Source organism: Diabrotica virgifera, chromosome 5 (genome assembly GCF_917563875.1).
Source record: "Diabrotica virgifera virgifera chromosome 5, PGI_DIABVI_V3a".
Lineage (NCBI taxonomy): Eukaryota > Metazoa > Arthropoda > Insecta > Coleoptera > Chrysomelidae > Diabrotica > Diabrotica virgifera.
This window is the reverse complement of record NC_065447.1, coordinates 19,769,704-19,796,966: the sequence shown is the minus strand read 5'-3', so window position 1 is coordinate 19,796,966 and position 27,263 is coordinate 19,769,704. Positions and strand designations below refer to the sequence as shown.

Here is a 27,263-nt window from a genome sequence, read left to right as displayed (position 1 = left end):
TCATTGGCGCGCGTACGGGTAATGGTCTGAATTTTTTGAAGAAAAAAATAGTAAGCCACTGACATATGTCAAACTAAAAATCATTTTTGAATTCCTCGTTCAATTGACGACAAAAAATCTTTCTTACAGTTTTTTCATATGCGGCGCCGTTTTTATGCAAAAAAATTAAACATCTTAACGTTTACAAAGTATTTGAACTAAGTTTCTATGAATATGGAAACTACCTCAAATACTTGGTAAGCGTTAAGATGTTTTATTTTTTTGTATAAAAACGGCGCCTCGTATGAAAAAAAGGAAAGAAAGATTTTTTGTTGTAAATTGAACGAAGAATTTAAAAATGATTTTTAGTTTGACATATCTCAGTGGCGTACTATTTTTTTCTTCAAAAAATTCAGACCAGTACCCGTACGCGCGCCAATGATGAATATAAAATTCTTCTGTTATCTGTAAAGGAGATCATTTTAAACATTTCTTGCAGCTTTGCACCTAGTTTAAATCTTATTAGTATATTTTCTGTTATTGTTCTAGTTTAGTATTATTATATTCGATAGTTCTTGATGATGTATTAAGAAATGGAAAATACGCGCCAATATGTTTTATTTTTCTGCATAAAAACGGTGCATCATATGAAAAAAAGGGAGGAAAGGTTCTTTATCATAAATTAGACGTGGAATTTAAAAATAATTTTTAATTCGAAATATCTCAGTGGCGTACTATTTTTTTCTTTAAAAAAATTCAGACCATTGCCCGTAGGCGCGCCAATGATGAATACAAAATTCTAAATTGTATGTCAAAAAATTCATAATAACTACCTCCTAAAACTCACCAAATTTCATTTTCATAGCTCAACTGGTCTTAGAGCAATAAATAAATTGGCAGTTTGAAATAAAAATTTCAACACCCCGTATCTCCGAAACTAAGCATTTGCGGACATATGTTTATAGAGCAAACTGGCATTAATTTTTCATGTAGAATTAGCCCTTAAAATTTTTCATACTTATTTACTAACACCCTGTATTTATTATAATTTTTATGTCTGTGGATTTGTCTTCCTCCTAATAAGTATTATTGAAAATGTTTATTTTCATTTAAAGTATCTCTCACCGAGATTGTAATAGTAAAGCCGTGGTAGCTGATCGGTAGAGCATTCGCCTAGGGATCGAGAGGTTCCCTGTTCAAATCCTGACAAAGTTTTATCCTTTTTTTTATTTTAATTTTTGGTATCCTTTTTGTTCTTTCTAAAATTAGTTTAATATTTAAATACAATACACAAAAACTGTTTAAAGTAGATAGGTATATTGATTTCATTGAAATCATAATATGAAGTTAGATTATATTATAATAGAAGTATAACTTCTTACGTGCATACAAAGTACACACACATTCTTTTTTTTTTTCTCTTTGTCTCAGTATGTTTTTATTTGTTCCTTTTATGATTATGATTATGATTGTGACAGGTTTAGTACCTGTTTAGCAACCCATACAATGGGGGTGTCATGCTGTGCCTAAGGGCCTAATTCTTTATAAATGTTATCCATTTGTAACAAAAATAAGAAAACTTCTGTTGGAGTGAAAGTAAAAAGAAAGATATACCCCAACAGAAGTAAGGAAAAAAAAGAGAAGAGAACTAAATAACTAAATAGTTGGGGCTCTTATGGAAATAAAAATGAAGGGGCTTCAGCGGTGAAGCCGTAGTAGGAAAAAATACTACTTTGTAGTAGTAATGAAGAAAGGGGGATTAAAAGGGATAATAGGGATAGCAGTAGAAGTATGGAGAGACAGAGGCAAACTGAATAGAGTTGGCTAGCAAGAGATACAAGAGAACAACTTGACACTCAAGGATGGATACGGCTCGTTTGCATGCCTGTCGAAGAACAGTAGCTCTATGTAGATAGTAATGATGACTAAAAGGTGAAATAATAAAATAAGAATAAGGTACTGAAAGGGAATGAAGATGAATAATTTCTAAAGACGAACAAGATAAATAAATCTAACAAATCATGGGCACCATGAAAATGATCTTCGATCATTTTCCCAGGTATCTTATACTGCTGTCAAATATTAGATATATCAAACCTGTAATAATGAACATAAAGGAGTAATAAAATAATTGATATACAAAATAAGTAAATATTTATTAAAAATAACTACTAGATCTTTGACAATCTCTGAGTTACACAAAGTGCATATCATGTGACTCTAAAATGACATAAGTTATACAAAAAGTTATATTTGAGATAACTACAATAATGTTATCTATTACAAAATTATATAAATACCTCTTACATATAGGGTACAACTAACATGAGTCTTCTACCAAATGGTTATAGTACGCCTGCTACGTACAACTGAATTGAAACCGACAAAGATGAAAATAATGCAAATAAATATATATAAATAGGCATGAGCCTAACTAAGGGAAAATACTAAATGAATTAAGCAAAGTTAAATATACAATGAATGAAAGTTATAGAAATGAAGTTAAGATAAATACCGAAACGATGACCAAAATTACCCGAGCAAATGCAATAAAATAAAGTAACGACGAATTAACCGAACAAATGAAATAAAGCGAATAAATAAGAAAATATTTGGGAAACAAGCAAGTAATATTACAAAAAATAAATATCAAACCAATAATAAAATATAAAAACCTAATTTTCTAGGCTTATTACTTTGTGTACACAAGTAACTTACCAAAGCTACAATAGTTTGGGAACCAAATATTAATATTCAAATATGTCATATGTATACAAGTATGTCATATAAAAAAAGGTACGCTAAATCTGAAAAAGTAATTAATAAACATAATGTATCACATAAATGTCTGAAATATAAAAACCCCAGTTACTCTTATCACCACACTAATTGTTCCCAAACGACTCCTAAAGAGGTTGCTGATGCATCCTCAGAAATGAGCATCAGGATGATGCAAAATCATGCCTCCTGTAGACCCAGGTGCGAAGACGAAAATTGAGCTGGAATGCTCCCCAAAGCTTGCTCCCAATGACATACTCCCAGGTTGACTTGGCGGTGGCTGCAATAAGGTCAAGGTGGCTTCCCTAGGTGGTCAAGGTGGGTACGACTTCACATGAGGGTTAGCTTTCTTCCAAATGGCTAAAAACATATACTTCGTTTGATTTCTCATATAAACCGGTAAACAAAAGTAAAGAGAAGAAGAAATGATCGAGGAAAACTTTTTAGAAGCAATAACATAGAAAAAAACAACCTTTCAAAATGGAACAAAAACTAATCTCAGGTAACCTTGAACTATTTTGAGTTTGAAAACATGAACAAATAATGATGAATGTGAAGTTTGAATATGATTTATCTGAGGGAATATCTGTAAAAATATATAGAATTTATAAAAATTTATAAAACGTACAGAGAAATGGTAATTATTTCCAATATTAATTTGAGGACTTCAAAAATGTTTGGTTATGTAAAACCAAAAAACCACATTAATATAAAAGATCAAGATAAAGATAATATAAAGATCGAAATAATCTACATCCTTCACCTAAGGGCTGGCTAAGAAAATTTAACAATGAACCAACTATTTCATATATTATTAGACTAAAAACTAAAAACATTATTAGAAAAAACGGTTAATTTTTTTATTCCTCTTCCACTGATGGTACTCCCATCCTTACTCCAGGAAACAAGTGGTGGTAACTTTTTACTATACTTTCAAACTTAGTTGAAATAAAAATTAATTTTGATGAAATTAACCGCCATTCTATGGTACTAACTACCAACACCAACCTGTCAACCTCGCAGCCACCGGCCAAGTGTCTCTCATTCCTCCCACAGTCAGCAAGGAAAACGTCAAACTCTCACGGAACACGAATTAAATGACAAGGAACGGTTCAACAACTATGTTCCATACAGTGTGACGTCACATGAGAAGTCCTTTACGAGAAAATTAAGAAATTGATTAAGCGGTCAAGAGAAAATAAATTTTTTAAAAATAATTACAGCGCTAAAAATGATATTATAACGGGTGGACCGTTACACATTCTATGGAATTTTAAGTAATTTAAAGAGTTCATACCCTGGTATTTCTTTGGTGGCTCAGCTTGTGATCAACTAGTTCTATGGTTTGTTTTTAAACCAAGAGGAGTGATTCAAATTTACCGCACTGTAATGCTTGTTTGTAATTGGTCCAATCTCAGGCAAGTTTACTCCACTGTTATAAAATTTTGACACTAATGACATTTATAAAATTTTGACAGTATGTTCATTTCATAGGTTAATTAAGTTATATCGGCGATTTTTTGTGTTTTCTGTGTTATTCCTTTAATTTTTAGATTTCTAGTCTGCTTTTATATAGGGTGTCCCAAAAGTAGTGGAACAGTCGAATATTTCGCGAACTAAACATCGGATCAAAAAACTGAAAAATACGTTTTCAATCATTTTCAAAAATCTATCCAATGACACCAAACACCAATCCCCATTGCACCCCCTGGAGGTGGGGTGGGGGTAACTTTAAAATCTCAAATGGAAACCCCCAGTTTTTCTTGCAAATTTTGATTTTTTATGTAAAAGTAGGCAACTTTTATTCAAGACATTTTTTTGAACTGTGGATAGATGGCGCTATAATTGGGAAAAACGATTTATCCTGATACCATAGGTAAATTATAGAAACGGTCTAATATCTTACGAACTACACTTCCAAATGAGAAACCAAAAAACAGATTTTTAATCTTTTTCGAAAACCTATCGAATAACACCAAACATGACCCTCCAACCCACCCCCTGAAGGTGGGGCGGAGGGTAACTTTAAAATCTTAAATAGCAACCCCCACTTTTTATTGCAGATTCGGATTCACCATAAAAAATTAAGCAACATTTATTCGAAACATTTTTTAAAATTTCTGATAGATGGCGCTAAAAAATCGTATTTTTCCAATTAAAGCGCCATCTATTAACAATTCTAAAAAATGTTTCGAATAAATGTTGCTTAATTTTTCGTGACGGATCCGAATCTGTAATCAAAAGTGGGGGTTGCTATTTAAGATTTTAAAGTTACCCCCCACCCCACCCCCAGGGGGTGGGTTGGAGAGTCACGTTTAGGGTTATTCGAAAGTTTTTCGAAAAAGATTAAAAATCTGTTTTTTAGTTTCTCATTTGGAAGTGTATTTCGTGAGATATTAGACCTTTTCTATAATTTACCTATGGTATCAGGATGAATCGTTTTTCGCAATTATAGCGCCATCTATCCACAGTTCGAAAAAATGTCTTGAATAAAAGTTGCTTACTTTTACGTAACGAATTAAAATCTGCAAGAAAAACTGGGGGTGTCCATTTAAGATTTTAAAGTTACCCCCACCACACCTCCAGGGGGTGTAGTGGGGGTTGGTGTTTGGTGTCATTGAATAGATTTTTGAAAATGATTGAACACGTATTTTTCAGTTTTTCGATCCGATGTTTAGTTCGCGAAATATTCGACAGTTCCACTACTTTTGGGACACCTTGTATAAAAATCAGTAGTTTTTAGAACTCTTTAGCGACGTATTAATATTTATGGAATACCGTTGAGGGCCGACATGATCAACCAAAAAAGAAGATGTATTTGGTGATATTTCTAGTGACTTTCTTGGGTGTGAATCTGTCTTTTTAGTTTACTCCTATTGGTTTAAAAATAAACCATAAACACCGATGATATTTTTAAATATCGAAAATATTCCGAGATGTAGCCCTTAAAGGGATTTTAATAAATTTATATACCTTTTCCAAACGCACAAATATTTTACGGCTGTCCCTACTTTTCTTTCTTTGCATGGCAAATTACATGTAGTAACATTCTCACTGGTATGGATATCGATGGCTTAGTGTGAAAACCTCGTATCTCAATAAATTACAATTTTACAGGAGAGGCAAAAAACTGATTTTCTGCATAATATAACCTAAAAACAAAAATTACGTTACGTATTTTTAATTCGAGCACATTGAGACAAATATCGGATATTGGCACAGAGCTAAAAGTGTTAAATGTTGCTATTAAATTGGAAATACAAATATTAACTATGAAAAACACGTAAATATCCTTGCAGTATATAGAGCCTTTGCCCAAGTAACTATGATAACCTCGTATATCTTGATATACATGTTTTTCATCTCAAATGAGGTTGTGTTTATTATTATTTACGAGGTTTTCATTTTTCATAGCTTACTGCACACCTCCAAATACAAATCTTTTGATTTAAGGTTCATAAAGTGTTCCTATATGCCGGACTACCTTTTGTTGTTCACAAAAAACATTTCTGCAAGTCGAATCTCTCAAACAAACACTCCAAATTAAGTATCAAAGTCTTGGTTATAAATATACGTGGTATTCACACTAAATCAAGAGAGCAACTGATTTATGCGGTTTCTTTTTTCGGCTGTAGAAAATAGTCTAGTGCTAGTGTATTTGGAATTTTTCTAACAGTTGTAAATCGTGAGATACAAGGTTTTCAAACTAAAACCACCAAAATGTCATTTTCGAAAAAAATGAGATACGAGGTTTTCACACTAAGCCATCGATATGTAAACATTACTTGACAATGTCATTGCCATCATTAACTTAGAGATGGCTTTTGAATGTTTTTGGATAACTGTTACTTGTATAATCGCTTAAATTATTAATTCAGTTAATTAATAAGATAATTTTTTCACTATGTGTTCAGTGATTATGATAATTTATATACTATACAATGAAAACTAATACTTAATCGAGAAAATAGGAAAAGTGACAAAGTGATTTTTTTAATAATATATTGTTACTATGGGCCATTCCACGAACATACGCCTGTTTTGGATTACTTCGACAACAAATATTTTACTGTGCAACATAAGAAGTACGAAAGTAAATGGCGCTAATAATTATTCCAATAAACAACAATGTAATTTGCAATTTACTTTCGTTCTTCTTATTTTGCACAGTAAAATATTCGTTGTCGAAGTAATCCAAAACAGGCGTATGTTCGTGGAATAGGGTATATGGAACTCTTAGATAAATTTTGAACATCTTTAACAACAAAACACTTGGATCACAGAATATATCCTGGTGTATTCTCTACTTAGATCTTCCATAAATAATAAACAATAAATAACTTTGAATAAATAACTAATAATCATATTTGAAAAATTTAAATGCAGAATGAAAGACTAAATTATTACCGAGGGCGGAAAGTCCCCTAGAATAAATAAAAAGTTTCTTTTGAACGAGATATTTAAAATTAAAAATCACACTAAATTTTCTCTTTTTTTCACCCCTCTAATTTATTAAAATAATTATAGAAGTTTTCAGGGACTTCTGGCCCTAGCTAATAACATAAGATACGGTAATATTTTAAAATTTTTAAAAATACTTATTAGTTTTCTTAGGATTCGAAAAAAAATAATCCATCTAAATAGCACTGGAGCCGAAAATTTGCGGCTATCCCCTTAAATTTTTGTGATTGATGGTATACAGCCAACTACAGGAAAAATTCTTTTGTTTCGTTGTGGATTCAGTACGAATTGTTTTCTAAGCGATCTATTAATGCAATTGATAATGTGATATTTGTAATTGAGTTTTTGAGTTAAATAAAATTAGTTAAATCACGATGTGCTTCACATATTATGTCCATTTGCACCAACAAATAAACGATTGATTTTTTTATTTGGATTTCCCGTTTATTTTAAAATATAATAATAGTCAAAAATTGTCAATTAAAAACAGAGATTTTAACGATTCTCCCGAAAAATATTAAATTTTCCGAAAAAACACTTTTCTTTCGAAAAAGGTTAAAATTTAATATTTTTTGGGAGAATCCTTAAAATTTCTGTTTTTAATTTGACAGTTTTTTGACAATTATATTTTAAAATAAGTAAACGGGCAATTCAAATCAATCCTTTATTTGTTGGTGCAACTGGACATTAATCTCTGAACTCACAGAACAACATAACAATATTTAGAAAAAGTAAAATTTAGATTGTCCAAAATTTAGTGTATTTCAGTTCAGCCCTAAGATACTGCGTTATCAATTTTTTTTTCTATTGCATTAGATTTGTCTGAAATAAAAAATATATTTTCGTCTTTTTAGGCTTTCTTGGAGATGAAAACACATCGGAAACTACGAAAACAGTACTTGTACATTCATGTGATAAGGAACAACCTATAGAAGAAAAAACAAATTGTAAAATTTGTTCTAAGCAACTTTCCCACAGGAGTTCATTAAAGGAAAACATGATAGTTCACACAGGACAAAAGCCTTACACTTGCGAAATTTGTTTTAAGCAGTTCAATAGCGCAAGTAATTTGAAAAGACATGTAAGAACACATATAGGAGAAAAACCTTACAAGTGTGAAATTTGTTTTAAGCATTTTACTGCAAGAAGAAATTTGGATGACCACACGAAAGTTCACACTGGCGAAAACAAGTGCGAAATTTGCTTTAAGGCGTTTACTAAATCAAGATATTTAGAATTGCATATGAGATTGCACACTGAAGAAAAACCTTACAAGTGTGAAATTTGTTTCAAGAGGTTTACCGACTCAGGGGTTTTGAAAAGACATGCGAGAACACATACGGGAGAAAAACCTTACAAGTGTGAAATTTGTTTCAAGCAATTTGTTCAAGCACATAATTTGAAAGTACATTTGAGAGTGCACAATGGAGAAAAACCTCACAAGTGTGAGATTTGTTTTAAGCATTTTAATTCAGCAAGTAATTTGAAAGTACATTTGAGAGTGCACACTGGGGAAAAACCTTTCAAGTGTGAAATTTGTTTAAACCAGTTTGGTACTGCACATTATTTGAAAGTACATTTGAGAGGGCACACTGGGGAAAAACCTTACAAGTGTGAAATTTGTTTAAACCAGTTTGGTACTGCACGTGATTTGAAAGTACATTTGAGTGTGCACACTGGGGAAAAACATTACAAGTGTGAAATTTGTTTAAACCAGTTTGGTACTGCACGTGATTTGAAAGTACATTTGAGAGTGCACACTGGGGAAAAACCTTACAAGTGTGAAATTTGTTTTAAGCATTTTACTGTAAGAAGAAATTTGGATGACCACACGAAAGTTCACACTGGCGAAAACAAGTGCGAAATTTGCTTTAAGGCGTTTTCTAAATCAAGATATTTAGAATTGCATATGAGATTGCACACTGAGGAAAAACCTTACAAGTGTGAAATTTGTTTCAAGAGGTTTACCGACTCAGGGGTTTTGAAAAGACATGTGAAAACACATACAGGAGAAAAACCTTACAAGTGTGAAATTTGTTTCAAGCAATTTGTTCAAGCACATAATTTGAAAGTACATTTGAGAGTGCACAATGGAGAAAAACCTCACAAGTGTGAGATTTGTTTTAAGCATTTTAATTCAGCAAGTAATTTGAAAGTACATTTGAGAGTGCACACTGGGGAAAAACCTTTCAAGTGTGAAATTTGTTTAAACCAGTTTGGTACTGCACATTATTTGAAAGTACATTTGAGAGGGCACACTGGGGAAAAAACCTTACAAGTGTGAAATTTGTTTAAACCAGTTTGGTACTGCACGTGATTTGAAAGTACATTTGAGTGTGCACACTGGGGAAAAACATTACAAGTGTGAAATTTGTTTAAACCAGTTTGGTACTGCACGTGATTTGAAAGTACATTTGAGAGTGCACACTGGGGAAAATCCTTACAAGTGTGAAATTTGTTTTAAGCATTTTACTGCAAGAAGAAATTTGGATGACCACACGAAAGTTCACACTGGCTAAAACAAGTGCGAAATTTGCTTTAAGGCGTTTACTAAATCAAGATATTTAGAATTGCATATGAGATTGCGCACTGGGGAAAAACCTTACAAGTGTGAAATTTGTTTTAAGGGGTTCAGTAAATCAGGAAATTTAAAATTGCATATGAGATGGCACACTGAGGAAAAACCTCACAAATGTGAAATTTGTTTAAAGCAGTCTGCTACAGCAAGTGATTTGAAAAAACATTTGAGAGTGCACACTGGAGAAAAACCTTTTAAGTGCGACATGTGTTTCAAGCAGTTTTCTCAGAAAGTTAATTTAAAGAACTCATACTTAATAAAATCACTACTAAAAGTAATTTAAAATCACCTTTGGAAACTCATACTCACAGGCGTGCGCAGCATATTTCTAATATGGGTGCCGACACTAATTTTCGCGCCCCTACCCCCCTAACTTTATAATAAATTTCATTTTCTACAATATTAAAAAATGTTACAGGAGCAAAGTGAAAAATAAAAAAGTTTTTCAATTCTTTGTATCTCTTCTAGTTAACAATTGTTTTGCCTCATATATAAAATTCTGGATAATGTAAAATAAAAAAATATTTTTCTTGAATTTATTTTTTTTTAGTAATTACACAATATGAAAAAGGTTATTAAATATAATTGTAGATCTACAGCTAGTTCTTGCTCAGTGAATGGAAGGATAAGATTTTCTAAACGATCTTGCTTCATTTTTGATAGTAATTTCGTTTTTGCAATAAAGTGAAACCTGCCATATCCGGATCAATGTGGCGACAGACCGATCCGGATATGAAAAAATCCGGATATCAAGAAAAAATAAATTGGGAAATTTGTTCTAAGCAACTTATCCAAAGAAATTCATTAAAGAACCACATGATAGTTCACACCGAACAAAAATCTTACAAGTGTGAAATTTGTTCTAAGCAGTTCAATAAAGCAAATAATTTGAAAAGATATTTGAGAGTGCATACTGGAGAAAAACCGTACCAGTGTGAAATTTGTTTTAAGCATTTTACAGAAAAAAGAAATTTGGATGACCACACGAAAGTTCACACTGGCGAAAACAATTACGAAATTTGTTTTAAGTCGTTTAGTAAAAAAAGATATTTAAAATTACATATGAGATTGCACACTGGGGAAAAACCTTACAAGTGTGAAATTTGTTTGAAAAGGTTTACCGACTCAGGGGTTTTAAAAAGACATGTGACAACACATGCAGGAGAAAAACCTTATAAGTGTGAAATTTGTTTTAAGAAGTTTACTAGAACAACTAATTTGAAAGCACATTTGAGAGTGCACAATGGAGAAAAATCTTACATGTGTGAAATTTGTTTAAAGCAGTTTATTGCAGCAAGTCATTTGAAAGTAGGTACATATGAGATTGCACACCGGGGAAAAACCTTATAAGTGTGAAATTTGTTTTAAGCAGTTTGCTCATAATCCTTCTCTGGATGTTCATAAGAAAGTTCACACAGGCGAAAAAAGTGCGAAATTTGTTTTAAGCAATGTAGTAAAGCAAGTCATTTGAAAGTACATTTGAGAGTGCACACTGGGGAAAAACCTTACAAGTGTAAAATTTGTTTAAAGCAGTTTGCTCATAAACTTTCTCTGGATGTACATAAGAGAAAAATCCACGAGGAAAATAAAATTCCTGTAGCTGGCTGTATACCATAAGTCATATGTCACAAAAATATTGAATCCTTTGTAAAAGGTAGGTATATTTAAAAGACCCCAATAAGGGTTACATCAAATTAACAAAACGTTTTCGGATTAACAAATAATCCATCATCAGTGTTAAAAGCCCTAAAATAATAAGTATGTATAACCCAATTAATAAAGGAAAATGTAAAAATTGACTAAGGTTAAGAATTGCCAGAGGTCATACTTACAATAGCATGCATGCGTGAGCCACCAAAATGTTATGGAATTTCTTAATAGTTGACAGCACGTCGAAGGGTCAGAAGTTCTAAACCAGTTGTAAAGTAATTGTGCAGCGTGAATATAAAGAGGCTGATAGACGGCTTCACCATGCAAGATATTCATAAGATATTCACTTCACTTAATAGATGCAGGTTTTCACCACTTGTGTGGTTCTGCGTTGATCTGTCGCCTCCACTCTTGTTTTTTTTTAACCAAGAGGAGTGTATTTGGTTATTATTCTAGTGACTTTCTTGGGTGTGAATCTGTCTTTTTAGTTTACTCCTCCTGGTTAAAAAATAAACTATAGAAGGGTTTAAACAGGTGGTTTATGATTTCTTTTGTCCATCAATAGAATTCTACCTCAAAAAATATATATGTGCAACTTCTTGGATTCATGGGCGCCCATATACAAATTTTTAGGGGAGGACCAGACGTGAAGATGTTGCACATTACATAAGTCTATGCTAAAAACAAATACGGTAGAAATAAAAAATGAAATATAAAATACTATGATTTTTGTATCGCCAATGAATTTTGGGTTCAGTTTATTTAATAACTATGGAATCTAACATTGAAATTAAGAAAGAGTCCATTGAATGTGGCCAAAGACACATGGAGAATCCGATATCGGCGGGTAATTCAAGTACCACAAATAATAATAATTAGTCCTAAACAATGAAATGTAATTCTTAATTTTTATTAGCTAAGGCAGTAAAAGCTGTAATTAAGGAAGAGTTTTTTGAAGATAATCCAAGATATATAGAGACTCAGTTATCCACCTCCTCTGATCTGACAAACTTGAAGAAGGAATCAGATAAGAATATCTCAGGTAATATAAGTATTAATTTTTAGTACTAAACACTTGCTTGTAATTAGTCCTTTCACTCACAGTTAAATATTGCCCTGGGAGTGAGTACCTACCACCTCTTCTCGTGGGTGAAAAAACATATATGTTCAAAATTAGTCCAAAAGTACTGCACAGTGGCCTTTATAGACATCAGTCAGGCTTTTAACAAAGTTTGGCATCCAGGCTTGTTATGCAAAATAAAAATAAGTCTCCCTGCAAGTAGAAGTTACTACAACCTACTGAAAGCCTACCTACACAAGCGAAAGTTTAAAGTAAAAGTTAAAGAAGAAGTAGATATCGGAATTCAAGCCTATTCACTCTGGCGTACCACAGGGGAGCATACTAGGGCCATTATTGTACATACTAAATGCATATGACTTAACTACAAATGATAAAATAACCATTGGGACATTCGCCAGATGACACTGCTATTTTTACCAAGCATAACGATTGCATTGGAGCAACCCAAAATCTCCAAGAGCATCTAAACTCGCTTGAAATATGGCTAAAGAAGTGGAAGTTTAAGGTAAATGAAACAAAATCATTCCATATAACAGTCACTCTCTGGACAGGAATCTGCTGTCTACCAGTAACTATCAATCAAATAAGAATACCACAAAAAATCAAAATCAAGTCATATATCTAGGGCTTCACTTTGACAGTAAACTTAACTGGAAACCCCATATAAGCAACAAAGAAAAGAACACAAATTGACATAAAAACCAAAGAACTTTACTGGCTCATCAGAAGAAAATCCCACATTTCAATAGAAAACAAATTGCTAATATATAAAGCAGTGATACAGCCAATCTGTTACATTGAACTGTGTGGATGTGCTATCAAATCCAATACCGTGATTAGCAATAGTTAGAACAAACTAGAAGACCACCCCAATCCATTACTGCATCCACTACTGCAACCTGACCACAATAGAAGACTCAGAAGAAGCTGGCCATCCGACCTAAGAAAGTTGAAATATTCGATTTGGAATTTGACGAATATGAACCTGTTGTTCATTAGCTATAACTTTGATTCTACTGGGTCTACGGACCTCATACACCATTTTTTTTTTCACTTTTTTATGCTCTATATTTTTGCTAAGAATATTTTTTCGATAAAATATGAACTTTTTGATTCATTTGCGAAATATCATGTAAAAACGTGTTTTTTTTTGTTGAAAAGTGAACATATTTACTCGCAAGTAACTCGAAAAGTATTGACTTGTGAAAAATTCTCTAGAATACAAGTTGCTTAGAATTAGTCAGTTTATCCATTTTCGGACTTACTTTGAACGTATGTTTTTTCACCCCCGAGAAGTAGTGGTATTCACCCTCACTGCAAAAGCACACATTGGTACAATGTCACTTTTTTTCTTTGATATGTTAGCTATGCTAACGGCGGGTTCGTTGGAAGTCGCCCATGCGAAAAGTATACCAAATTTTTTTAAACAAATTGCAAAAATCAATGTTTTCGGTCCGGATAAATTTCCTTTCTTTAGGTTTTTTGGGCCATTCTGGACAAAAAAGGTCTCTTATAATTTTTCTCTAAAGTTGATCGTTTTCGATTTATAAGCAATTTAAAATTTGAAAAACGCGGGAATGACCATTTTTAAGACTTAATAACTAGGTTAAAAGTTATTATGAAAGTCAGAAAGCGACTAGATCAAAGTTTAAAGCCACCCCTACATGATCTTGAAGAAATTTGTGTCATTAATTTATTACTAAGCTGTTATTTTTAATTATTAACAATGAGCGGTAAGATCGTATTGACGCGGATGTAAATGTGAGTGCGAGTAAGATGCACCATTGGACTGTCGGAATGGCATCTCTTTATAGGCTATTGATTATATTGAAAATAAGATCGCTAAAAGGAACTACAACGTTAACGGGGTTTTATTATTTCATATGGTCAATGGACATCTATATATGAAAAAACCGCTGAGTGCTACCATTTAAAGGGGTGCGTTTTTGAGAAATGGCTGAATTAGTCCCTGGGCACAGGTTACATTAGGGTGAGTTCTATGCAGTTTTGGTACAAACACGTCTACATAAAAATTGTTCCTGGTTAAATTTCCTATCTAAATATCACTTTTTAAAGTCAATAATACTTCTTTTTACAAAAATATATTCATAAGAAAACGCACAAAGAATCCCAAAAGAAAGAAATTTTGTTATTTGTCCCATAACTTTTGCCCACGAGGATATAGGTATAGACATTGCTTTACAGAAAAAAAAACCTACATATTTCTTCTTTAAAATGTTGTTTAGTAGAGGTAATTAGGATTTATAGTTTTCGAAATATGATTTTTCAAATTTCGCCACTCACAGCAATTTTGGGCAATTTTCCTTGTTATTTCGCAAATATTGTTCTGTAACTTTTTTCTACGTAACTTTAGGTATATGCAATGGTACACGTAATAGGAATATACCCTATTCCACGAACATACGCCTGTTTTGGATTACTTCGACAACGAATATTTTACTGTGCAAAATAAGAAGAACGAAAGTAAATTGCAAATTACATTGTTGTTTATTGAAATAATTATTAGCGCCATTTACTTTCGTACTTCTTATGTTGCACAGTAAAATATTCGTTGTCGAAGTAATTCAAAACAGGCGTATGTTAATGGAATGGCCCATAGAAATCAATTACCTTTAAAATGGTCTACTGTATAATGTTGTACGACTTTTTTTAAAGATATTATGGTTTTTCAAGCTTTTATACTTTTAACGATTTTTTATAATATAATATAAAAATAAAATAATGTTATTATGTAAATATGTATATTATATATTATATAATATTAATAAAAAATATTATTTTTTACATTTTTTAGGATTATTTTTTAAATTTCTCATTATAACTTTTTTTTCTTGTACAATATTGCTCAATAAAGAGGGCTTACTTTCTGTCCTTTAAAATGGTGTATCATCTATATTTAAATAATGGAAACCGAGTGATTCTTTGATATTTTTTTACCTGTATTATTTAAAATTATTTCTTTTACAAAAATTACATAAACATTAGTCTTAGAAAACATCACTTTAGTTAAAATTATTTAAACGTTGACATTTAAAAAATTTTAAAATCAAAGTCCATCTCTTCGTTAGCATTAGCTTCAATATCTTCCTCTGACACCTCAGTTATCTTAGAGTTCCCACAATTAGCACCCATGCACATGCACCCTTTGCAGAATATTGAAGAACTAATTCCTATCTTCCTACAACCGCAGTTTTTTGTAGATCCTTTGGTACATTTACATGCTATTTTTTCAAGCAAAGCTTGTGGTGCAGGAGCTTTGACAGTAAATATTGGAATTAATCCATATTTTGAAGTTTGCCCGGCCGAGTCAAGTGGATCCAAAGTATTACCTATGAAAAATAAGATTCAATCATAACACACAATCACATAAAAAAGTTATAATGAGAAATTTAAAAAATAATCCTAAAATCAAAATTCGTTGCAAGCACTTATTACATTTTGAAAAAGCATATCTTATTCAAATATAATCCTAGAATTTTTTATAATACACCATTTTAAAGCAAATAGAATAAGCTTTCTTTTTTATTATATAATATATACTTAAATGTAGAAAAAAAAGTTATAATGGTAAATTTAAAAAATAATCGTAAAAAATATAAAAACTCGTTAAAAGTATAAAATCTTGAAAAAGATAACCTCTTTAAAAGAAGTCGTACAACATTATACAGTAGAACATTTTAAAGGTAATTGATTTCTATTCCTCTTACATGTACCATTGCATATGCCTAAAGTTACGTAGAAAAAAGTTACAGAACAATATTTGCGAAATAACAAGGAAAATTGCCCAAAATTGCTGTGTTTGGCGAACTTTGAAAAATCATATTTCGAAAACTGTAAATCCTAATGACCTCTACCAAACATAATTTTAAAGAGAAAATTTAAGAATTGTAAGATTTTTTTCTGTGAAGCAATGTCTATACCTATATCCCCGTGGACAAAAGTTATGGGACAAAAAAAAATTTTTTTCTTTTGGGTCTCTTTGTGCTTTTTCTTTTGAATATATTTTTGTAAAAAAAGTATCTTTGACTTTAAAAAGTTATATTTAGATAGGAAATTTAACTAGGAACAATTTTTATGTAGACGTGTTTGTACCAAAAGTACATAGAACTCTCCCTAATGTAACCTGTGGCCAGGGACTAATTCACCCATTTCTCAAAAACTCACCCCTTTAAATGGTAGCACTCAGCGATTTTTTCATATATAGAGATTCATTGACCATATGAAAGAATAAAACCCCGTTAACGTTGTAGTTCCTTTCTATAGTACATAATCAATAGCCTATTAATGGTGCTCATTAGTATTACTTAAAAATAACAGCTTAGTAATAAAATAATGATAAAAATTTCTTCAGGATCTTGTAGGGGGGCTTTAAACTTTGATTTAAGTAGTTAGTTACTTTCTGACTTTCATAATAATAACATTTAACCGAGTTAGTATATAAGCCTTGAAAATGGCCATTTTTCGTTTTTTTTTTTTTTTTTCAATTTTAAATTGCTTATAACTCGAAAACGATTAACTTTAGAGATAAGTCACCTTTTTTGTCCAGAATGGTCCAAAAAACCTAAAAAATGTCCGGGCCAAAAATATTGATTTTTTCAATTTGATTAAAAAAAGTTGTTTAACAAAATTTGGACCACTTTTCGTGTGGGCGACTTCTTGAATCTTATTCTGGAATGTCTCACAAATGTGATTATGCAAAAAAAACTCATGAGAATATTTTTTCCAACAAAAAAGGCGCCGTTTTCGCCTTGTCTATGTGCCAAATTTCATGTCAATGCCGTTTCTTTAAAATCCGGAGCATAAACCATGAGTAAATGGAATGAATTGATTTTTTTTAAGATCGAGCAGTAAAAGCTGAAATTAAGAAAGATTTTGTCGAAGATGATCAAAGATATACAGCTAGTCAGCTGTCTACCTCCCTTGATTTGGGAGACTTGAAGGATGAAAATACCTCAGGTAATATAAATAATAAAAATATTTACGTTGAACTTATTTTTTTAGCTTTTGTTTATTCCACAGTTATTTTTTTACAGCCTTTTATTTACTTTCTTCTAAATATTTACAGCCAGATTAACTTGCCAATTTACTCGAAGAGTAAGTATTTTTTTGATAAATAAATAAAATAAATCTTATTTGACGTTAGTAAAATGGAGAAATATCAGTTTAATGCTCGAATAACTTTAATCATAGAATACACTACTATTTGTCGTTGGTGAAATCGTCCCTAAGGTAGTTATTTCATATTACAAAGCTTGATTTTTTCTGTTTGTCTCTTAGTATGATTTTATTTGTTCCTTTTATGATTATGATTGTGACAGGTTTAGTACCTGTTTAGCAACCCACGCAATGGGAGTGTCATGGTGTGCCTAAGGGCCTAATTTTTTATAAATGTTATCCATTCTATGGTTAAATTAAAAAAATTAAAAAAAAAATAAATTTCCCGCGGTCCTGATAATTTTCTTGTTTCGATACTTAAATGTCACGTCGAGTCATTCATAGAACCACTTGTTGTAATTTTTAACCTCATTCTTAAGACAACAACATTTCCAACTGCGTGGAAAAATACAAGAGTTTGTCCTATTTTTAAATCAGGTTAAAACTCTGATATATCTAACTATCGACATATCGCTCTTATATCAGCATTCTCTAAATTGTTCGAAATTATCTTGACAGATTACTTGTATGCTCATGTGCGTTGTTTGATTACCAGCAGTCAACATGGTTTTGTGAAAGCTCGGAATACGGCAACAAATCTTTGTATATTTACAGAATATGTTTCGTCAGCTTTAGATTCAAGACAACAGGTGGACGTCATATACACTGATTTCAGTAAAGCATTTGACCGAGTCTCACACAATAAATTGCTAACAGAATTAGATCAGTTTGGAATTTCCAATAACTTTCAAATACCTATTACTGAAATCATATTTAACTGATAGGAGTTTGTTCGTAGAATATCAAGGCTTTCGATCTTTTGATCAATGGTATTTCAATAATCAACTATCCCTTAATATAAAGAAATGTAAAGTAATGTCCTATACCCGAAAGATCAATAATATACATTTCGATTATAAGGTCAACAACATTTTACTGTCTTCTACCTCAGAGTTTAAAGATCCTGGTGTTATATTTGACAGTAAATTAACATTCTCAACTCATATTAATACCGTGGTCTCTAAAGCAACCAAATCTTTAGGATATATTATTAGAAGCTGCAGAGATGTAACGTCTGTGGAAGCTTTGCGTAGTTTATATTTTGGACTAGTTAGTAGGAAACTTAATTACTGCAGCGTGGTATGGAATCCTAATCATGCAGAACTTGTCTCTAATCTTGAATCTGTTCAAAAAAGATTCTTAAGATATTGTTACCTCAAAAAATATAACAGATATCCGGTTAGAGGCTATAGCTATAATTTACTCCTTTCTGAGTTTGGATTCCATTCACTGCGTAAGCAGCGTGAAATAAACGGCCTAATATTCATCTTCAAAACTGTCAATTGCCTAATTAATAGCGATGTTTTGCTTAGTCTTGTAGACTTTAATGTACCACGAGCTGTGTCACGTTCAGGTGTAACTTTTCATATTTCGGTGCCTTATTCGCAACATAATTTCTATTGTCCGATAAAAAGTATGTGCAGAAGTGTAAATAACTTAAGATCTGTGGACATTTTTTTTCTTAGTTTTAACATCTTAAAACGCGAAATACGCAATAGCTTATCGATTTGATGCCATGTTATTTTTCTTTATTAAGGTCTTTGTTTATTATTGTGTATGTGTATTAAAAACAGAAACATTTTTGGTTATTCTTTATTTTATTTTATATTTTATCATCAAGTGTTCAGTCAATGTATGTAGTTTTCTTATATACACCTTTATGGGTTTATACCTGGTGGATGTATATTTCATTAAATAAATAAATAAATAAATAAGCTAAAGGGTTCATACCGTAGTATTCGTTTGGTAGCTCAGCTTGTGATAACCAGTTCTAAACACTGATGATGATATTTTAACTATCGAAAAGGTTCTGAGATGTAGCCCTTAGAGGGATTTAATAAATTTGTATACCTTTACCAAAGGCGCAAATATTTTACGGCTGTCCCTACTTTTTCTTTCTTTACATGGCAAATTACGTGTAGTAAAATTCTCACTGGTATGGATATGTAAACATTACTTGACAATGCCATTGCCATCATTAACTTGGCTTTTGAATGTTTTTGGATAACTGTTACTTGTATAATCGCTTAAATTATTAATTCAGTTATTATTAAGATCATTTTCAACGAAAACTTTTCGTTTATAAATTTGCAAAAGTCTGTGTGTTATTGCGTTGCCGCTCCTGCAATACTTAGAGTAGGTGTATCGATGGATTCGTATGTAGTTTTGCCTTCTGAATCCAAATCTGAAAACGGCATTTCGATATCTCTAACCATCTTCAAGATAATCGACCTCAAAGTCTAAAATGTGACGTCACAATCCGGTTATTTCCTACCGACGCACTAAACGTCAGCTCAAATGGTTGATTAGGAAGTAGGCTACTTTTCAAAAAACATCAAACTCAATTAGTTACGAGTAGACTAGTAATAATTATCTAGTAGTTTTACAGATGTTTGACATTTCTCTTCCAGAATTGAACAAGCGCTGTCGTATTTTTGTGTGACTATAAAAAAATCAATTTATTTAATCTCAATTTGTTCAGCAAAGCATAGTTTATTTACATTTGAGTTTGACACTTCGTGAATGTCAAACTAAATTTTAAATTAAGTATTAATAAAACATCAATGACATTTGATAGTGAATTTAATTATTATATAAAATAAATAAGATGTTCAAAAATACAATTTGAGTATATTTTAAAAGCAATAATTTATTATGGGCCATTCCACGAACATACGCCTGTTTTGGATTACTTCGACAACGAATATTTTACTTTGCAACATAAGAAGTACGAAAGTAAATGGCGCTAATAATTATTCCAATAAACAACAATGTAATTTGCAATTTACTTTCGTTCTTCTTATTTTGCACAGTAAAATATTCGTTGTCGAAGTAATCCAAAACAGGCGTATGTTCGTGGAATAGGGTATAAGTAGGTATATATGTATTTACGAGTATACGGCATACCCTTTATGATAAATGGACTGTTCCATTTGTTATGAAATTAAAATACAGGGTGTTCAAAAACTCTACCGACAAACGAAGACAGGAGGTTCTTCAGATAATTTTAAGACAATTTAACCCAATTCATCTAGTCCGAAAATGCTTCCTAAAGGAGCTAGAGCTATTTGAAGATGGCGTCTGGTAATTAGTTTATCCTAAATATCTCCAGAACGCTTCTATTTAGAAGAACGAAAATTGGTACACATATTTATCTTCTAGGGATAAATCGATTTCATTAATTGCAAATTTCTAGTACCGGTCATAGGCGTCCGTTTGGGTAGGGCATCAGTTATATTATCGCATAACTTTTTGTTTTTAATTTTTAAGCACTTTTGAGTCTGGATTATTAAAATGTATGGTATTATAGTACTAAAAGGTACTCTTACTTTAAGTCGATAGGATACACCGTTTTCTAGAAAAATCGATTTGAAAATTGTTCGTTGTTTGAATATCAAAAAAAAAATTCAATAAAAAAAAACTATTTAGAAAAACCAAAATTAGTACATTTATTTATATTCCAGAGATAAATCGATTTTATTAATTGTGAATTTCTAGTACCGGTCATGCGTCCGTTTTGGGTAGATCGACGGTTATTTTATCGCATACCTTTTTTTCTTTAATTTTTAAGGAGTTTTGACACAAATTATTAAATTATGAGGTATTCTAGTATTAAAAGTTACTCTTGCTTGAAGTTGGTAAAATACACCGTTTTTTTAATTTTCAAAATTTTTTTCAAGTTCAGGAAACGAAAAATTTTCAAATCGATTTTTCTAGAAAACGGTGTGTCCTACCGACTTAAAGCAAGAGTACCTTTTAGTACTAGAATACCTCACAATTTAATAATCCAGTATCAAAGTGCTTAAAAGTTAAAGACAAAAAAGTTATGCGATAAAATAACCGTTGTCCCACCCAAAACCACCATAGATGGAATCGATTTATCTCTGGAAGATAAATATGTGTACCAATTTTCGTTTTTTCTAACTAAAAGCGTTCCGGATAACTAATTACAAGACGCCATGTTTAAAGAGCTCTAGCTCGCTTAGGAAGCATTTTCGGACTAGGCGAATGTGGTTAAATTCTCTTAAAATTATCTGAGGAATCTCCTGTCTTCGTTTGTCGGTAGAGTTTCTGGACACCCTGTATAGTCGGTTCACTAAACTCGACACAACTGGCTAGTGATTTTAGTAGGTAATTTTTTGTTTTTTGCGAATTTTGCCAAGATTGGCAAAATTACTAATTACATTACTAATTAGTAATTATTTTTTTGCCAAATTGGCAAAATTATTGACTAAAATCACTTGCCAGTTGTGCCTGAGTTTAGCGAACCGACAGTATATGAAATAATATTGTTTGGTATAAAAAATTATGGTCTGATATGTGCAATTCTAATGGAAAAAAATATTTGAAGATTTTTCTCAAATTATGGATACCAACATTTTCATTTATAACTCTTTTATTTTTAATTTGACGAAGAAAAGTTATTCTTCATAAAAAGCTATTCATGTTCTAAGATTTATGATGCAACCAACATATTATATAAAGTTTTATTAATTTTATACGAGGTATATAAAAATATAAATTTAGATCAAGAGAAAACTACCTTTATAGTTCATAACATTTAAATTAGAATGATATAATTGCACATTAAAACATAATTATTAATTCTAAACTACTTTTCATAATAGCAATTTTCCATATTACGAATTAAAATACGTAAATAAACAAAGTTTGTTTCACTATGTATTCAGTGATTATAATAATTTATATTCATTCATTAAGCATTACAATTCCTAGGGATTATAGTAGTGGCGGGTCGGCAGGGTCGGCAGTGCCGACCCACACATTTATGGACACATTATAGATTTTTTAAATATTTAATTTAATCGGAGTTGATGATATTCGTTTCTGTAAAATAAAAAATATATCTGTGAGATAATACAGACTAAATTTTATTCATTGTTTTTAAAAGACTTCGATCCCGATACGTTAGTTAAGTGATCCCTGTGCGCTATGCGTAAGAGACTTTTCAAATTAATGATCCTATAGCCATGCACCCGCACTCGATTGCGATTGTGTGAATTCTTATTATAAAGCCCGGCACGGCATGCCGTCCCCAGATCGAGGATTTGCTATATAATAAGAAGCTATGGAATATTAGCCGATAGGCAACCAATTATACACTCTCCGTACTTATTTGAATGGCAAGTACGGCAGCGGGTACCTCTGCCGAGGCCGAGCTGTGATATGCAAACGGCAGAAAGGCACGTACGTAGCCACGTATTCCCTTGCTAGCGCGCCAGGGATAATTATGAAATAGGTACCTAAGTAGTTTTACGTCGTTTAATTATTAATATTATTATTGATATTGTAATATTTTAAGTTGTTAGGAATTACCATTTAGGGGACAGGATGTATCGAAGCATTCGTTAAATCAAGTTAATTATAGAGAACAAATAAAATTGTTTAACAAATACGATCTGGAATTTTCTAATTTATTTTCTGACTCGAAGAATATACCGGCGTCCGGCGTACCTAAAACAGCACAGAATGAAAGAATCAATAATTAGTAGTTACATTTTGATCCTTTTCGGTAGAAGTAGACGAAACTACTGATAGAGGTAACATGTCATTCACAAGTATCAATAATTGTTCTTCGATACGCGTTACGTCTAAATTTATGAGAGGTTGTTAGGTTTTCAGACGTGAGTAGAAGCCATAAGACAGAATATATTTTTGGTGTTTTAATTTAAAGGATAGATTAAATTTTTTGATATCAAAAATAAATTGGTAAGGCAAATTTATGACGGGGCTGTCTTGATGTCCAGTGAATTGTATGGTCTCCGGACAAAAGTTAAAACAATTGCACCAGGCAAAACTATTATTTACTCACTGTTATAAGTCATTGACCTCTTTGACTATTCAAAATTTAAAAGTTACGCCAAAGAATTTTCAAAATATCTATTAGACAAGTTCATTAAAAATTATCCATCATTTTTTAATCAAATAAAATAAGAAAATGAATTAACAGTTTTATATTCTGATCCAAATATTTTCGGAAGGTGGGATAAGTTACAGACTATGTATAATTTTATATACTGCAATTCATTAGGTACAACAAACTGTTCCCGAAATTAATAAATTATTGTGCTCAAATGTGGGCAAATTCTGTCTCAAATGAACGGGATTTCTCTTGTCTCAAAAGAGTCAAAACGTATTGTCGAAACACCATAAAACAGGAGAGAATGTCAAACTTGTCTCAAATGTCGATAGAAAAAAACTTTTAAAATCCCTCCAAAACAATAATAAATTTTACAATTACATACATTATAACCCATTTTGCTACTTCGAAACAACATAGACTAGAGTTAGTTTATAAACAGGTATAGTTTCTAAATTTATAGGAAAAAAACAAAAAGAATAAAAAAAACAAAAACCAAAGATCTCCTATGAAATTGAATCCTTTGGAGACAAAACCTTGCCGACCCTGTCCCTAAAGCCAAGAGCCGCCACTGGATTATAGCTAACGCCATGGCGTTTAAAATCCTATTCTTGAGTGAGGTGGATTAGTCCTTTGTAATTTTATAGCTTGCTGTGTGTCTTTGCAGTTCTCGTGACTTTTTTCCATTTCTTTCTGTCCTTGTACTGAACTTTCCAGTCTTTCACATTCATTGCTCTTATGTCTTCTTCTACATCATCCAGCCATCTTCTTTTGGGTCTTCCTCTACACCTGGGCCATAGTGGTGTCCAGTTAGTTATCCTTCTCAACATATATCTGATTGTGGACGTCTCCATATATGTCCTATCCATTCTAAGCGAAGCGATTTTATGTATCTGATTATATTTTCTGTCTTAATTCTTCTTCAATTTTCCTTTGTATATTTCCCTCTCTTGTTACAATATAGACAAGGCGGAAACGGCGGGTTCGTTGGGAAAAATATTCCCATGAGATATTTTTGCATAATCACATTCGTGAGACATCCCAGAATAAGGTTCAAGAAGTCGCCCACGAGAAAAGTGGGCCAATTTTTTTTAATCAAATTGCAAAAATCAATATTTTGGCCCGGACTAATTTTTTTTAGGTTTTTATGGACCATTCTGGACAAAAAAGGTCTCTTATAATTTTTCTCTAAAGTTGATCTTTTTCGAGTTATAAGCAAGTTAAAATTTGAAAATCGCGAAAATGGCCATTTTTAAAACTTAATAACTCGGTCAAAAATTATTATTTTGAAAGTCAGAAAGTGACTAAATCAAAGTTTAAAGTCGCCGCTACATGATCCTGAAGAAATTTGTGTCATTAATTTACTACTAAGCTGTTATTTTTAATTAATAACAATGAGTGGTTAGATCGTATTGACGTTGCTGTAAATGTGAGTGCGAGTAAGATGGACAATTGGACTGCTGGAATGGCTTCTCTCTCGCACTCAACATTTACAGCCCCGCACACGTGCATGGCGCTTAATATTATTACTTAAAAATAACAGCTTAGTAATAAAATAATGACAAAAATTTCTTCAGGATCTTGTAGGGGGGGCTTTAAACTTTGATTTAGTCATATATTGACTTTCATAATAATAACTTTTAACCGAGTTATTAAGCCTTGAAAATCGCCATTTTTCGTTTTTTTTCAATTTTAAATTGCTTATAAGTCGAAAACGATCAACTTTAGAGAAAAATTATAAGAGACCTTTTTTGTCCAGAATGGTCCAAAAAATTTAATAAAAAATTGTTCAGGCCAAAAATATTCATTCTTGAAATTTGATTAAAAAAAATTGTTAAAAAAAATTGGCCCACTTTTCACATGGGCGACTTCTTGAACCTTATTCTGGGATGTCTCACGAATGTGATTATGCAAAAAAATCTCATTGGAATATTTTTCCCTTCGAACCCGCCGTTTTCGCCTTGTCTAATAATTTATATACTATACAATAAAAACTAATACTTCAATTGATACGTAATCGAGAAAATAGGAAAAGTGATAAAGTGACTTTTTAATAATATATTGTTACTATGGAACTCTAGATAAATCTGGAGCATATTGAACAACAAAACACTTGGATCACAGAATATATCCTGGTGTATTCACTGCTTGGATCTTCCATAAATAATAAACAATAAATAATTTTTTTTTGAAAAATTTAAACGCAGAATGAAAGACTAAATTATTACCCAGGGCGGAAAGTCCCCTAGAATAAATAAAAACTTTCTTTTGAATGAGATATTTGAAATTAAAAATCACACTAAATTTTCTCTTTTTTTTTCACCCCTCTAAATTATTAAAATTAACATAGAAGTTTTCAGAGACTTTCGGTCCTCGTTTATTACGTAATCTTTCATTCTCGTTTAAATTTTTAAAAAATACTTACTAGCTTTCTCTGGAGTCGAAACAAATGAATCTATTTAAATAGCATTGGAGCCGAAAGTTTGCGCCTATCCCCTTAAATTTTTGTGATTGATGGTATACAGCCAGCTATAGGAAAAATTATTTCTTTTTCTTATGGGTTCGGTACGAATTGTTTTCAAAGCGATTTATTAATGCAATTAGTAATGTGGTATGTGTTTGTAATTGAGTTTTTGAGTTAAATACTAGTATATTATTCAACGAGCATGTAATGATGGCTATTACTCACGGTGATGAAGTTTGCGACATGAGCCGAAGGTGAGTGTCGTAATTCATCACCGTGAGTAATAGCCGTTACATGCGAGTAGAATACTATACTTTTTCTACGACCTTTTTATATTTTAATTATGCTATGTTTCTGTTGGAGTGATTAGTATTGAATATTAAAGTTTTTATTTCTGCGATTTTCCTTGGTGAGATGTCTTTGGATTTCCCATGATGTTCTGGTATCATTAGTGTAACGAACGCGCAATTTTTACTAAATTCACAAAATATAGTATAGGACCATTGTTTATATAGGGAGATAGTAGGTCAGCCTAATAGGAAAATTTGTTTGATTTAAATTGAGACAGTCACCAGATGTCCCCACAATTTGTGTCAGGGTCGCAACGTCAAAATGCATAGACACCAAGTTGGATACGATCCTATTCTTAACACACTAACTCGCATACACATTAAGAAAAATGAATATATATGGAAGAATATTATTTAGAAATTGGATTAAAGATGTCATTATATACATAATAGTATGACATCATTAATTTAATTTCTAAATATATTCTTCCATATACAGTATGTCCCTGTAAGTTGTATCCATATGGAAAACTTTTTTATTATTAATTTTACGAAAAAAAGTTATTCTTTATAAAAAGCTCTGCATGGTCCAAAACCTAAGATTCAACCATCAAATAACAAATTTTATGAATATTATACGAGGTATGTCAAAAAGTTTGAATTTCACTCAAGAGTAAAGTAGCTTTATTTTTCACAATATTGAAAATTGGTATTATAAAAAGTTGTTTGGAATTAAAATCTTTATTCTAATATGCAATTACATCCTTCTAATTGAAATTTTTTTTTGAAAATTATGGATATTAACATTATTTTCAGTTATTTCAATTCTGATAACTCTTTTATTATTAATTTGACGATAAAAAGTG

The 27,263-nt window shown here is 31.5% G+C and overlaps 2 protein-coding genes across 9 annotated transcripts in view; one reads left to right on the top strand and one right to left on the bottom strand.

Moving 5' to 3' along the window:
- The window catches only part of LOC114333799 (uncharacterized), an 84,089-nt gene that overhangs the window by 27,154 nt on the left and 29,672 nt on the right, over positions 1–27,263 (bottom strand). The window lies entirely within an intron of this gene.
- Positions 1–27,263, top strand: part of LOC126885658 (gastrula zinc finger protein XlCGF57.1-like) — a 118,233-nt gene that overhangs the window by 76,971 nt on the left and 13,999 nt on the right. For 3 of the 8 annotated variants that reach the window (XM_050652332.1, XM_050652335.1, XM_050652333.1), the window contains exon 7: positions 8,073–10,279. The exons of 2 other annotated variants lie outside the window; for them this stretch is intronic. In XM_050652332.1, the coding sequence (XP_050508289.1) occupies positions 8,073–9,502 (1,430 nt within the window). In that variant the 3' untranslated portion in view covers positions 9,503–10,279. Of the gene's footprint in view, positions 1–8,072; positions 10,280–27,263 lie in introns of those variants that run through there. 3 more of the 8 variants (XM_050652331.1, XM_050652330.1, XM_050652338.1) reach the window with 1 other exon arrangement.